The sequence below is a fragment of the Oncorhynchus keta genome, chromosome 31, assembly GCF_023373465.1.
Source record: "Oncorhynchus keta strain PuntledgeMale-10-30-2019 chromosome 31, Oket_V2, whole genome shotgun sequence".
NCBI lineage: Eukaryota > Metazoa > Chordata > Actinopteri > Salmoniformes > Salmonidae > Oncorhynchus > Oncorhynchus keta.
In genome coordinates, this window is record NC_068451.1 from 16,240,237 (window position 1) to 16,255,236 (window position 15,000).

The window sequence follows — 15,000 nt, forward strand, 5'->3', positions numbered from 1 at the left end:
GCATGGAGGGAGAGTGAGACGGAGGAGGAGGACAGAAGATAAGTATGAGGCATGGAGGGAGAGTGAGACTGAGGAGGAGGACAGAAGATAAGTAGGAGGCATGGAGGGAGAGTGAGACGGGGGAGGAGGACAGAAGATAAGTAGGAGGCATGGAGGGAGAGAGATGGAGAAAGAAGAGCAGAAAGAGAGAGGGTGGGATAGAGCTACAGGAGGTAGATTGGATTCATTAGTTAGAGGGCTGGCAGAGGGCAGAAGGATAGAGGAATAGGAGTCAGAGACCCCACTGTGGCAGTGTAAGAAAGATGGGATCAGCTATAGTGTGTGTGTGGGGGGGGGGGCTCATTCAACACATAATTCTATTTAGATGAAGTGCCAAGACTCTCTGTAGTAAACAAACACTTTGGTACACCCTGTTGACAAAACCCAGTGAGAGGAAAAGGCCAACCTGTCACTTCAGTCTCCTCCTATTCTGCTTTCTACCAGTCCTGGTGGCTGCAATGAATCTCATTCAGATATGCAACTGCCAAAGACCAGCATAACTACACTATAATTGACAGAGGTGACATCTCAAATGGCACCTTATTCCCGATATCGTGCACACTTGACTAGGACCCATAGGGCTCTGGTTAAAATGAGTACACTATATATATGGAGCCATTTGGGATACACACAGAACAAGCCAAACAGAGCTGGTAAGGTTAATAGCTGTGGGCATCAGTGTGTTGTGACTAATCAGAAATGCAGTCTGCCGACGGCCATCTTCACTTTGATGTTTCTGAGATTCAGAAGAACATGGGGAAATAGAAGACAACACACTGTGTAATATCTGTTTTGTCTTGAACCATTTAAACATAACTGAATGTTCTGTTCCTGCTCCACTCTTATCTCTGATAAAATGTCCCACACTAAATAAACTCCCACTTCACTGCCTAAATGTCTTCCCTGCCTGTAGCCCAGTAACACGGTGTGTCCTCTCACCTGCTCTGAATAACTACTTCTCACCAATCTAAAAGCATTGGATTGGTGGAGGCATGGGGTAATGGGAGTTTACACCATATTTCTTATACCAGTCATTTCCAATCAGGGAAGGGAACAAGTGCACACTTTGGGAAGAAGGAGTGATAACTGGGACATTAAATTGTTCACCATCAACAGCCCAGAGTAGAATGTGATCATGTGGTTGGGTCTTAGGCGTGTCACCGTAAACAAGGTCCTGTCACAACTAAGTAAATATCCTCCCCCAGCCCACCTCTGTCTGTCCAGACAGGCTGGTAAGTGTGATTTTGACATGACCTTCTCAAAGTGAGCTGTACGGAGATGCAGAGAAAAAGAAGTGAGAGGTTGTGACATCACGCATAACATACAACACATTATGAAAAAACAAAGATGTGAAAAAGAGAGAGAGATAACAGGAGAGAGTGGTGGTAACTGTCAAACTGACTTGGACACCCAGACCGAGAGCAGTCAGCGCGAGACCTACATCTGTTCGATAAAACATATGGAACCTGATCGATACAGGATCAATAACACAGACCACGCTCTGGACACATTAAGGTGACTGCTAATGACAACGGAAACGCGTGTCTGTCCATGTGTGTAGCTTGGACAATGTCAAGACCTCAAGTGCCATACACATCTGCTGAGTGTCAAGACAGAGGATTTTACAGATGGAGAAGGAGGAAGGTGAGAGAGGGAAAGACGAGAAGTGTGTGAGGAGAAAGATGTTAAGAAGAGAGAAAGGTTAGAGATAATTGGCCCAACTCCATCAATGATAGCTGGGTGTCACTTAAAGTATCAGAGGGATGATTACAAAATGAGCAGATCCTGCCCCCCTATCCCTCTCCTCCAAATACCCTTATCCCTGTGCCAAGTTGCCACTGTGAGGAATTTAAAAGTATGATGTCATCCCTCACTAATGCTGCCCCCTGCATTCTAACTGTACCCACCCCTCTAGGCCCTACTACCCCCCACCCCCTCTCAGCCCCCTTAACCAGCAGCATAGTCCTAGTGCTTTGGTTAGTGGATGGGGCCCAGTGGTGTAAAGTACTTAAGTAGTACTTTAAAGTATTTTTTCTTAAGTCGTGTTTTGGGGTATCTGTACTTTATATTTTTGACTACTTTTACTTCCCTACATTCCTTAAGAAAATATTGTTCTTTTTACTCCATACATTTTCCCTGCCACCCATTTTGAATGCTTAGCAGAGCAGGAAAATGGTCTAAATCACACATTTATCAAGACAACATCCCTGGTGATCCCTTCGGTCTCTGATCTGGCATAATGGCATAAATAAGGAATTTGAAATGATTTTTTACTTTAGATAGTTAAAACCAAATACTTTTAGACTTACTCAAGTAGGATTTTACTGGGTGACTTTCACTTTTGTCATTTTCTGTTAAAAGGTATCTTTACTTTTACTCAAATATGACCCCCAATGACCTCAGCAGAGCTATGTTTTTGTAAACCCTTCCACTCCCATTCATCTTAGTGCCATTTGGCATTCCTTAAAAAGGGGGGAGGGGGTTCCAATTCTTCTCCCTTTGATTGGATGGAAGGCCTCCAATCTGGCAACACTGCCAGGCAAACACAAACAGTCCCAGTGGGGATCTCTGTAAGACCTCATCGTGGGCAGGGACTGGGAGACGAGTCAGGATCGAGGGAAAGATGAACGGAGCAAAGTACTGAGAGATCCTTGATGAAAACCTGCTCCAGAGCGATCAGGACCTCAGACTGGGGCAAAGGTTCACCTTCAACAGGACAACAACCCTAAGCACACAGCCAGGTGTGCAGGTGTGGCTTCAGGACAAGTCTCTGAATGTCCTTGAATGGCCCAGCCAGAGCCCGGACTTGAACCTGATCTAACATCTCTGGAGAGACCCAAAAATAGCTATGCAGCTACTCTCCCCATCCAACCTGATAGAGCTTGAGAGGATCTGCAGAGAATAATTGGAGAAACTCTCCAAATACAGGTGTGCCAAGCTTATAGCATCATACCCAAGAAGACTCGAGGCTGTAATCGCTGCCAAAGGTGCTTCAACAAAGTACTGAGTAAAGAGTCTGAATACTTATGTAAATGTGATATTTCAGTTTATTTTATACATTTGCAAAAATGTATAAAACCTGCTTTTGCTTTGTCATTATGGGGTATTGTGTGTAAATGATCTAATCCATTTTAGAATAAGGCTGTAACGTAACAAAATGTGGAAAAGGTCAATGGGTCTGAATACTTTCTGAAGGCACTGTATATGTAGGCTACTGAGCTGATGCTTTAAGCACTACAATTAAAAATTAAGACAAATTACTGCCTACTGCTCTTCGCAGATTCTGCCATTAGGCTCCTAAAGTTTCCGGTAATAGGCGACACCAGTGGTCGGCATCCTTTTCCATTTGTAATGTCAACTTATTGTACCATTTCTACTGATCTGCGTGCCAATTATGATTTCCATATAAACAGTTTCATGGAACAGTTTCATATCATTTAGAATAAAGTATACATCTCAAAATCAATGTCAGGTAGAAAAAACTAATACCTTAAATTACTTTGAGAAGCTACACAGTGATGGTGAGTTAAGACAAACAGAAATAGTAAGCTATCAGATCCCAAAATGGTGACATTTATAAGACTACATTTGCATGCAGGCCAGGGAGCCTAGGCCTACTTCTATGTACAATCAGGTGGGTGTCCTTACTCAAGATTGACAAGGTGCTCCACACAAAAGACACTGAATAAATTGATAACTCATAAATGGAATGAAATAAACCAAAACTCTCAAGTGTAGCCTAGGATGTACACTCTAAAATGTGTCCACTCCTCCAATGACAAGACTGTAGTAGTAATAATAATACATTAACAGTAATTACCCTAACCAAACATTGTAGATTAGAAATTATGGGAATTAACAGTAAATGTACTACTGGATGGCACACCAGTGTCACCCCGCAGCCTCCGCAATAGATTAGTCCACTGAGACAGCCGTGAATCAGACAGGTACATTTAACATATTTGCCACTGCTTGTCTGAACAACCAAACCATCGTCCAGTCGACTAAATGGGGTACACTGGCCCTACACAGCATAGCCTCAGGTTACACGCCCTCATTTATCACTAGCTAGCGGTGTGTCAACAATTATTCCTCCTGCATCCCAATCCAATAGCAAAACGTACAATTCAGTGACAAGTAAGGTTGCTGATCTCTCTCTCTCTCTCTCACACACACACTTGCACACTCACTCGCTCACTCGCACGCACACTCTCTAGAACTATCCATATTGTCTAATGATGTTTGTTAAATCAACAACAACCTAGTCTGGCCTTTGATTTAAAGAAAATATGTTCACAGAGAAAATAACTGTCTCTCCACATGCATTGATTATAGACACATGCATCAATAAGCTCTATGGCTTGACTTACTGTAGTAGGTCTTTTCATTCTATGTGGAATGTAGTTCATTGATGAACTGTTATAAACTGCCATAAAATGAAGATTGAATTAGGATTCCATGGAGGCAGCAGAGTCAGGGCCACAGGTGTTGGGCACCGTCCACGCACACACACTTAGTATTACATTCACGACTCCATTGGGCTGTAAACTAAAAACACACATTTATGTCTGAATCAACTGAGGTTTACTGGTGATGAGGGCAACTATTGATCTACGCTAAACAGGCCCTGCAGTGAGTGAGTGAGTGAGTGAGTGAGTGAGTGAGTGAGTGAGTGAGTGAGTGAGTGAGTGAGTGAGTGAGTGAGTGAGTGAGTGAGTGAGAGAGTGAGTGAGAGAGTGAGAGAGTGAGAGAGTGAGTGAGAGAGTGAGAGAGAGACAGGGCCAGTGATGAATCCATACTAAAAGCAGTCAAAGCAAGACTAATGAACACACACCTGACCTTCTCCCAATCCCCATGGCATTTGCAGCTCTATAGCGGAGGGGCAAGGACACCTCATTAACATAACACCTGGAGCATACAGACATTCATTGAAAAGTTCACACATTCAAAAAAAGGTTGCTTTTCCAATTTGAAATAAGACTAGTCTATTTCTGCAATGTTGTTTTTGCTGTGTTTGTCTGGGAAGAAACATTGATTTAGATAAGAATGTTTCAATTATATTCTCCCATTCCTCAAAAAAAAACATTTCACATTATTTTATCCGTTAGGCTCCTCACATCTTTCTCTCCTCCTCCCCCTCCCCCTCTCAGACACCCATAAACAGCGTGGCCTTGAGGACGGAGTGAGGGGGAGAGGAGGGAGTGTGTTTGAATAAACCAATAACTAACATCACTCACACAGGAACATGAACGACAAGAGAACAAGGGCCCCTGTATGTACTGGGTCTGGCAGGCGGGGGAGGGAGGGAGGGAGCTCAAGTGATGGTGGGACAATCAGTTGTTCATTCAGTCCTATAAACCAACTGACCTACCAACCAATGGACTGACTCTGAAACACAATCCTCACCCTGCACTGTCTCTGCATCATTCTAAACAAGCCACCTGTTCCCAAATGGCTGAAGAGACCCATCAGGAGGATCTCAAGTATCTTCACTGCTGGTCACTGCACAAAGTCAATTTGGCCTAATGTCACATTTCTCTTTTCTTCCAAAAGCGTGCGACTGTAGCCTGCTCTCTCTCTCCCTGCCAGCCCACCAGTCGCTCTCACACGCCATTTACTCAGCCGTAAAGACAACGTAACCAGTCACAGCTGACCCCATAGCCCTATTTCAATATAAAACACCATGGCAACGGGGTTCAAGCCCTCCTGACCCACATAGGACCTGCACCTCGTTAGGGGGTATTAGTGTCGTTTTTGGGCTCAAAGTGGAATCCCATCCATTCTCTACTACATGTATTTTATTGATTGATTTCATACTATAGAAGCCTACCTTAATTAAAAACAAATTTAACTCCCTGTTATTACACTGTAAGCTGGGTTATGAGACTATATTAAATTGAAATGGATGACAACTGAACTAAGCCTACCTTCCTCTACTAAGCTATTGAAACTCTGTATGGTCATATCCTTAAAAACAAGATTTTCTTGGCTTAGCAGAGAACAAAAAACATTTTCCAACAACCATTCTCCCGCAAAAAAACCCACACAAACAAGGCCCGAACATTGTCGTGTAAGAGGCTCTTTCTGTAAAATCAATAAAGTGAAGAGGGAGCTGTGTACACTTGAACTGGTTCAACAAGCATTTTCCCTGGTAAATATGAACCTTTTGTTTTGTTTGCCACCGTTTTCCTTCCCCTTAATTGCACTAGATGTTCTGTAAAAATGGATTTGGGCTGAAAAAGGTCCACACCATAAATAAATCAGAAAATAAAATACATTTCTGGGCCAGATTATATTATTATTATTATTATTATTGTGTTATGAACAACAATGCTCCCGAGTGACGCAGCGGTCTAAGGCACCGCATCACTACAGACCCCGGGTCGATCCCGGGCTGTATCACAACCGGCCGTGATTGGGAGTCCCATAGTGCGGCACACAAATGGACCAGCGTCGTACGGGTTAGGGTTTGGCCGGGGTAGGCCGCCATTGTAAAATAAGAATTTGTTCTTAAGTGACTTGCATAGTTAAATAAAGGTCCAATTATTATTATTTTTAAATTAAACCAACTACAGCAGGCAGTACAGTAGGCCTCCACTAGGCCACTACCCTCTCTTTCTGTGGCACTAAAGTTTCCTTAGACAGTGTTGACTTTTTTGTCCATGGGAAAAGAAAAAATATAGAGGTCTGGATTAAATTGCCACTACAAATAAATTAATATAGAGATGTACATTTGTTTGGGCTAACATGCCTGATCACTCTGCAAGTATAGGGAGAGAATCTACACACCTGAGCTCAAAGCCTACCACACCTGAATAAATTAACCTTCTGAATACAGCAAATACATTACCAACATCTTTTGATCTTTATATGCAAGTGTGACGCCAAAAGTTGAAGGAGTGGAGAGGTTGAAAAGTTAAATATAGCCTAATATAGCCTATTTTTTATCACCTGGGAACATGAACAGCAGTGTGCGGTGTTTTCCTTTTTATTAGCCATGTTCGCTCCCCACTGACATTACGTGGGGAATACTTTTTAACACTATTAAACTGAATGTCTAGAATGAGTTTTATGATGCATTTACATGACACAACAACATTCTATGGCAGCCATGTCAGCCCAAAACCCACTCAAACTCTACTTTAGATTTTTTTTCTTCCATTAGTCCACTGTTGATGCAGTCCCAAAATGTTTTGCATGTCAGGGGTAAAGTAGTGAAAATATTGGACTTTCAAGAAGCACAGTGTCACCGGCCATATCATGCAGATGCAAAATACATCATATGGTTCATCATGATGGTTTTTCATCATCATGGTTTTGTGGCTGGTGACACTGTGTCCAATATCCTTAAACCTGACTGCTGACATGAAAAACACATAGGAAAAAAATACCAAAAGATAGTCTGAGTGGATTTTCCCTTTAACATGATATGGTGAATATTTAAACAATACTATGTAACTGAATGTCTTGAATTAGAACAATATTCAATATTCTCAGTTGGTCCAACTAATTATAAACTGGGTGGTTTGAGCCCTGAATGCTGATTGTCTGAAATCCGTGGAATATGTGGCTGTATACCAAGGGTATGACAAACATGTATTTTTACTTCTCTAATTAAGTTGGTAACCAGTTTATAATAGCAATAAACCAACTTAGGGGTTTGTGGTGTAGGCTGCGTGCGATGGCGGTCTAGTTGTCTTATAAGGGCTGTATCCAGGCACTCCGCGTTGCGTCGCGTGAAAACAGCCCTTAGCCGTGGTATATTAGCCATATACCACATCCCTCGGGTATTATATGGGCACAGGTGTTTATTTAAAATACACAGGCCACAAGGACTCTATCAAATGCGACTCTGCAGCCTCAATCACTGTATGACGTTGGTGGCAAGTAGGCTACATACACCCTGTTGCTGCACTGTTTACATTAAAAGCTATTTCAAACCCAACGTATGTGTTGTGAACTGGCACTAATCGAGGATGATGTGTCAGAGGAAAGAAAAGGCGCGGGGGGACGTAAGGAATTGAAGGAGAAGCGTGGTCCTGGGGAAAGAGGATCAAGGACACGCAACAGCGCTCGGGTTGTATTTGGAAAAGAACAAGTGACGATGCACCTGCTGGCACCAGGAAGAAAAATATACTTTGATTGCCATCTGAACCACACCTTAGCAAAAACACCGCGTATCCTACTTTACGCCGAAACTCAAGTTACCGAGGGAGTGTCACGGTCAGAAAATAGTCTAGTCAAATTAGTTAGGGACAAGTAGACTGTTTATTAATAATTTATTTCACAACCGTAAGAAGGAAAATGTTATCGTAAAAAACATGTCAAGACCTAGTATACACCTGAACGTTGATTGGATCGTAACTGAAACCTCCCCGGCAGGTAACGCAACCAAATGAACCGTGGTAAAAGTAGAAGATAACAATTAGCTTGGGCTGCTGGTGAATGTCCATGGTGGTTTTTGAAATATGTTCTTCTTACCTTGAAAAGTCAGCAACGTGACCACGCTGAACAGTCTGATTTTTGTGAAGTCATGCCTATTCCGAGCGTCCTCTCTCGCCATGCTGTCTGTGCTGATTAAAATTAAATGTATGTCGTTGGTAAAACAACCTCTATCCGTGTCTTTTCCCGGTTTGAACTTAATCCTGAACTAATCAGAAGTCAATAATTCAGACCGTTAGTTTTCAAACGTCCTTCACTGACTGCGCTTCTGTCGGAGCCCGTTAAAATGAATAAAAAATCCTGTCCAAGCGATGCGGACAAGAAACTCACAAATGTATATTGCTCTGGTAGCTAAAAAGGTGGCTTGGATTGCGTGTGCTTTACCAACTATTTCCACACTGCGGAGAGATCTCTACTGGGTGACTGGTTGTGATGTCATAGACTATCCCTAGGCAACGTCACAATTCCTTGAAATCAAACGATATGTGGCTGTAAGTTTGGAAACTCCCTAAAGTATTCATAAGTAATCTTTAGGAATTATACTTTTTAAAAGATTGTGTTATCCAAAACGGAAACCTTGTTGATTTCCAGCACTGACTGGACAACCCGGTTAATAGGGCGCACACCTACATTTGTTGAACCTGTCTTGCCTGTATTTTACAAAAACATTAACTAGGCATATTCGTCAATGTACCCTCTTCCGTTTTCTACTGTCTTTTGATTGGAAAATACATTTTTTTTAGATGGAGGACGCTACAAACTTCAAGTTTCGATTTAGAACAAAAATAATCTACCCGTAATGTGTTGGCTAATTTATGGGAAAGTACACCCTCTCCAATATTTTACACTGCTTAGGTCAATTGTAATACATGTACCATTCAATTACCTAGTTCGAGGCACAGTAGCCCAGCAGTGGTGGGTATGAGGCAAAGGGATGATTATAGCGCCCTCTGCTGTTTGGCTCTAACGTTCCACAATCATGACACAGCCTACTAAAGTGTCGCAATAAAATAAACACTGGAACAAACGTTACAATCCAATAACCACTAACATTAGTGTCACAATCAACATCTTTGACGCATATGTCACAGTCAAATAACCACTGACGAAGACCAGAGATCACAATCAAATGACCACCCTCAGGTGTGATTCTAAAGACCTTGATTAGCTCAATCAGGTGTGTTAAAACAGGGCTGGAACTAAAGCTTGCAGATCAGATCTCTGGGTTAGTCACCCCTGCACCCACTAATCAAAAAACAACATTTTCTTATTGGCCACCAAAGCAACATAGGAAAGCCATATTATCCTGCAGCTTTAAGGCTAATCTGTATGTCCATGTGTTTGACAGACAGAGGACACTTATTCATTGTTATTACCTCCTTCTCATCCCATATTTCACTCTTTGCCCTTAACCTCTCATTTCCTCTCCTCTACTCTCCACTCCTCTGTCAGTCCACAATTGTCACCTCTGAATTCTCACAATCTCTTTTCACTTTCAATACTCTGAGCCCTTCTCCGAGCCATGTAGGGACCTAACTCATTTTCCCTCATCCCTCTGGCCGATGTTATGTCTGGATTTGATCACTCTAACCTCTCCTCGTATTGTCCCTCACTTTCTTTGTCCCGGCCTTGTCTTTCACTCCTCTCTCTTCGTTTTCCTCTCCACTCCTGTCACCTTGTCCTGGGTTTGCCTGTGGGTCTGTGACTAGGATAGTGGAGTTCATAGTTGTCTGGTATTAGCTCATTTGCAGCACTCATTAAACTGAGCCAGAGCTTAGAGTGATTATTTATCCATGAGGGAGGAGATCAGTACTACCATGCTCTCTCTCAATTCAATTCAAGGGCTTTATTGGCATGGGAAACATATGTTAACATTGCCAAAGCAAGTGAAGTAGAAAACAAAAAATAAAAATGAACAGCAACATTATCTATCTATCTATCTCTATCTCTATCTCTATCTCTATCTCTCTCTATCTCTCTCTCTCTCTCTCTCTCTCTCTCTCTCTCTCTCTCTCTCTCTCTCTCTCTCTCTCTCTCTCTCTCTCTCTCTCTCTCTCTCTCTCTCTCTCTCGCTATCTTTCTCTTTCTCTCTCGCTATCTTTCTCTTTCTCTCTCGCTATCTTTCTCTTTCTCTCTCGCTATCTTTCTCTTTCCCTCTCGCTATCTTTCTCTCTCTCTCTCGCTATCTTTCTCTCTCTTTCTCTCTCGCTATCTTTCTCTCTCTCGCTATCTTTCTCTCTCTCGCTATCTTTCTCTCTCTCTCTCCTCTCTCTCTCTCTCTCTCACAGTATCTGTGGTTTCTATCACTCACCCTGTCACTAGTTCTCTTTCTGTTGCTACTTTCTATTTTTTCCTGTATTTTCCAATTTCTCATACTGTCATACATCTTTCTCTTTTCCTCATTTATCTCCCCCTCTTTCTCTCCATTGTCCAGTCTTTCTCTTTCTCCCACACCCTTCCCCTCTTCCCTCTCTCCCATGCCTCTCTCTCTTTCCTTCTATCCCCTCTCTCCCCTTCAGCTCAGTGGTAATTAAGAGTGTATCTGGTAATGGAGTAATGGAGCTCAGAGGAGCTGATAGCACCGTTAGCTTAATTAAACACATTTTTTGGATGTAAAGACATTTAGCCCAGGGGTTCCACTGCTCCCACTATAAGCCAAACTCTTTATCTCTCTAACTTCCTTGTTACCTCTCTCTGTCTTTCTCCCTCACTTTCATTCTGTCCATCTCTTCCTCTCTGTCTCTCCCCTTTACTGATCCTTTTCCCTTTCTCCCTGTCACATATACTGTACGTGTTTGTTCCTTTTCCCTTTCTCCCTGTCACATATACTGTACGTGTTTGTTCCTTTTCCCTTTCTCCCTGTCACATATACTGTACGTGTTTGTTCCTTTCTCCCTGTCACATATACTGTACGTGTTTGTTCCTTTTCCCTTTTCTCACTGTCACATATACTGTACTTGTTTGTTCCTTTTCCCTTTCTCCCTGTCACATATACTGTACGTGTTTGTTCCTTTTCCCTTTCTCCCTGTCACATATACTGTACGTGTTTGTTCCTTTTCCCTTTCTCCCTGTCACATCACTGTACGTGTTTGTTCCTTTTCCCTTTCTCCCTGTCACATATACTGTACGTGTTTGTTCCTTTTCCCTTTCTCCCTGTCACATATACTGTACGTGTTTGTTCCTTTTCCCTTTCTCCCTGTCACATATACTGTACGTGTTTGTTCCTTTTCCCTTTCTCCCTGTCACATATACTGTACGTGTTTGTTCCTTTTCCCTTTCTCCCTGTCACATATACTGTACGTGTTTGTTCCTTTTCCCTTTCTCCCTGTCACATCACTGTACGTGTTTGTTCCTTTTCCCTTTCTCCCTGTCACATATACTGTACGTGTTTGTTCCTTTTCCCTTTCTCCCTGTCACATCACTGTACGTGTTTGTTCCTTTTCCCTTTCTCCCTGTCACATATACTGTACGTGTTTGTTCCTTTTCCCTTTCTCCCTGTCACATATACTGTACGTGTTTGTTCCTTTTCCCTTTCTCCCTGTCACATATACTGTACGTGTTTGTTCCTTTTCCCTTTCTCCCTGTCACATATACTGTACGTGTTTGTTCCTTTTCCCTTTCTCCCTGTCACATATACTGTACGTGTTTGTTCCTTTTCCCTTTCTCCATGTCACATATACTGTACGTGTTTGTTCCTTTTCCCTTTCTCCCTGTCACATATACTGTACGTGTTTGTTCCTTTTCTCTTTCTCCCTGTCACATATACTGTACGTGTTTGTTCCTTTTCCCTTTCTCCCTGTCACATCACTGTACGTGTTTGTTCCTTTTCCCTTTCTCACTGTCACATATACTGTACGTGTTTGTTCCTTTTCCCTTTCTCCCTGTCACATATACTGTACGTGTTTGTTCCTTTTCCCTTTCTCCCTGTCACATATACTGTACGTGTTTGTTCCTTTTCCCTTTCTCCCTGTCACATATACTGTACATGTTTGTTCCTTTTCCCTTTCTCCCTGTCACATATACTGTACGTGTTTGTTCCTTTTCCCTTTCTCACTGTCACATATACTGTACGTGTTTGTTCCTTTTCCCTTTCTCCCTGTCACATATACTGTACGTGTTTGTTCCTTTTCCCTTTCTCCCTGTCACATATACTGTATGTGTTTGTTCCTTTTCCCTTTCTCACTGTCACATATACTGTACGTGTTTGTTCCTTTTCCCTTTCTCACTGTCACATATACTGTACGTGTTTGTTCCTTTTCCCTTTCTCTTTGTCACATATACTGTATGTGTTTGTTCCTTTTCCCTTTCTCCCTGTCACATCACTGTACGTGTTTGTTCCTTTTCCCTTTCTCCCTGTCACATATACTGTACGTGTTTGTTCCTTTTCCCTTTCTCCCTGTCACATCACTGTACGTGTTTGTTCCTTTTCCCTTTCTCCCTGTCACATATACTGTATGTGTTTGTTCCTTTTCCCTTTCTCCCTGTCACATCACTGTACGTGTTTGTTCCTTTTCCCTTTCTCCCTGTCACATATACTGTACGTGTTTGTTCCTTTTCCCTTTCTCCCTGTCACATCACTGTACGTGTTTGTTCCTTTTCCCTTTCTCCCTGTCACATATACTGTATGTGTTTGTTCCTTTTCCCTTTCTCCCTGTCACATCACTGTACGTGTTTGTTCCTTTTCCCTTTCTCCATGTCACATATACTGTACGTGTTTGTTCCTTTTCCCTTTCTCCCTGTCACATATACTGTACGTGTTTGTTCCTTTTCCCTTTCTCCCTGTCACATCACTGTACGTGTTTGTTCCTTTTCCCTTTCTCCCTGTCACATATACTGTATGTGTTTGTTCCTTTTCCCTTTCTCCCTGTCACATCACTGTACGTGTTTGTTCCTTTTCCCTTTCTCCATGTCACATATACTGTACGTGTTTGTTCCTTTTCCCTTTCTCCCTGTCACATATACTGTACGTGTTTGTTCCTTTTCCCTTTCTCCCTGTCACATCACTGTACGTGTTTGTTCCTTTTCCCTTTCTCCCTGTCACATATACTGTACGTGTTTGTTCCTTTTCCCTTTCTCCCTGTCACATCACTGTACGTGTTTGTTCCTTTTCCCTTTCTCCCTGTCACATATACTGTATGTGTTTGTTCCTTTTCCCTTTCTCCCTGTCACATCACTGTACGTGTTTGTTCCTTTTCCCTTTCTCCATGTCACATATACTGTACGTGTTTGTTCCTTTTCCCTTTCTCCCTGTCACATATACTGTACGTGTTTGTTCCTTTTCCCTTTCTCCCTGTCACATCACTGTACGTGTTTGTTCCTTTTCCCTTTCTCCCTGTCACATATACTGTACGTGTTTGTTCCTTTTCCCTTTCTCCCTGTCACATATACTGTACGTGTTTGTTCCTTTTCCCTTTCTCCCTGTCACATATACTGTACGTGTTTGTTCCTTTTCCCTTTCTCCATGTCACATATACTGTACGTGTTTGTTCCTTTTCCCTTTCTCACTGTCACATATACTGTACGTGTTTGTTCCTTTTCCCTTTCTCCCTGTCACATATACTGTACGTGTTTGTTCCTTTTCCCTTTCTCCCTGTCACATATACTGTACGTGTTTGTTCCTTTTCCCTTTTCTCACTGTCACATATACTGTACTTGTTTGTTCCTTTTCCCTTTCTCCCTGTCACATATACTGTACTTGTTTGTTCCTTTTCCCTTTCTCCCTGTCACATATACTATACGTGTTTGTTCCTTTTCCCTTTCTCCCTGTCACATATACTGTACGTGTTTGTTCCTTTTCCCTTTCTCCATGTCACATATACTGTACGTGTTTGTTCCTTTTCCCTTTCTCCCTGTCACATATACTGTACGTGTTTGTTCCTTTTCCCTTTCTCCATGTCACATATACTGTACGTGTTTGTTCCTTTTCCCTTTCTCCCTGTCACATATACTGTACGTGTTTGTTCCTTTTCCCTTTCTCCATGTCACATATACTGTAAGTGTTTGTTCCTTTTCCCTTTCTCCCTGTCACATATACTGTACGTGTTTGTTCCTTTTCCCTTTCTCCCTGTCACATATACTGTACGTGTTTGTTCCTTTTCTCTTTCTCCCTGTCACATATACTGTACGTGTTTGTTCCTTTTCCCTTTCTCCCTGTCACATATACTGTACGTGTTTGTTCCTTTTCCCTTTCTCCCTGTCACATATACTGTACGTGTTTGTTCCTTTTCCCTTTCTCCCTGTCACATATACTGTACGTGTTTGTTCCTTTTCCCTTTCTCCCTGTCACATATACTGTACGTGTTTGTTCCTTTTCACTTTCTCCCTGTCACATATACTGTACGTGTTTGTTCCTTTTCCCTTTCTCCATGTCACATATACTGTACGTGTTTGTTCCTTTTCCCTTTCTCCCTGTCACATATACTGTACGTGTTTGTTCCTTTTCCCTTTCTCCCTGTCACATATACTGTACGTGTTTGTTCCTTTTCCCTTTCTCACTGTCACATATACTGTATGTGTTTG

General features: G+C 42.2%; 2 protein-coding genes across 3 annotated transcripts in view; one reads left to right on the forward strand and one right to left on the reverse strand.

Annotated features, from left to right (window-relative positions):
* The window catches only part of si:ch73-22o12.1 (nectin-2), a 93,268-nt gene extending 84,276 nt beyond the window's left edge, over positions 1-8,992 (reverse strand). Inside the window, exon 1 of one of the 2 annotated variants that reach the window (XM_035746194.2) lies at positions 8,521-8,943. In XM_035746194.2, coding sequence (XP_035602087.1) covers positions 8,521-8,602 — 82 coding nt within the window. In that variant the 5' untranslated portion in view covers positions 8,603-8,943. Of the gene's footprint in view, positions 1-8,520 lie in introns of both variants that reach the window. The other variant, XM_035746193.2, reaches the window with a different exon arrangement.
* Positions 7,948-15,000, forward strand: part of LOC118364068 (uncharacterized) — a 23,093-nt gene continuing 16,040 nt past the window's right edge. Inside the window, exon 1 of the mRNA XM_052489715.1 lies at positions 7,948-8,421. Within this exon, the coding sequence (XP_052345675.1) occupies positions 8,361-8,421 (61 nt within the window). The 5' untranslated portion in view covers positions 7,948-8,360. The remainder of the gene's footprint in view (positions 8,422-15,000) is intronic.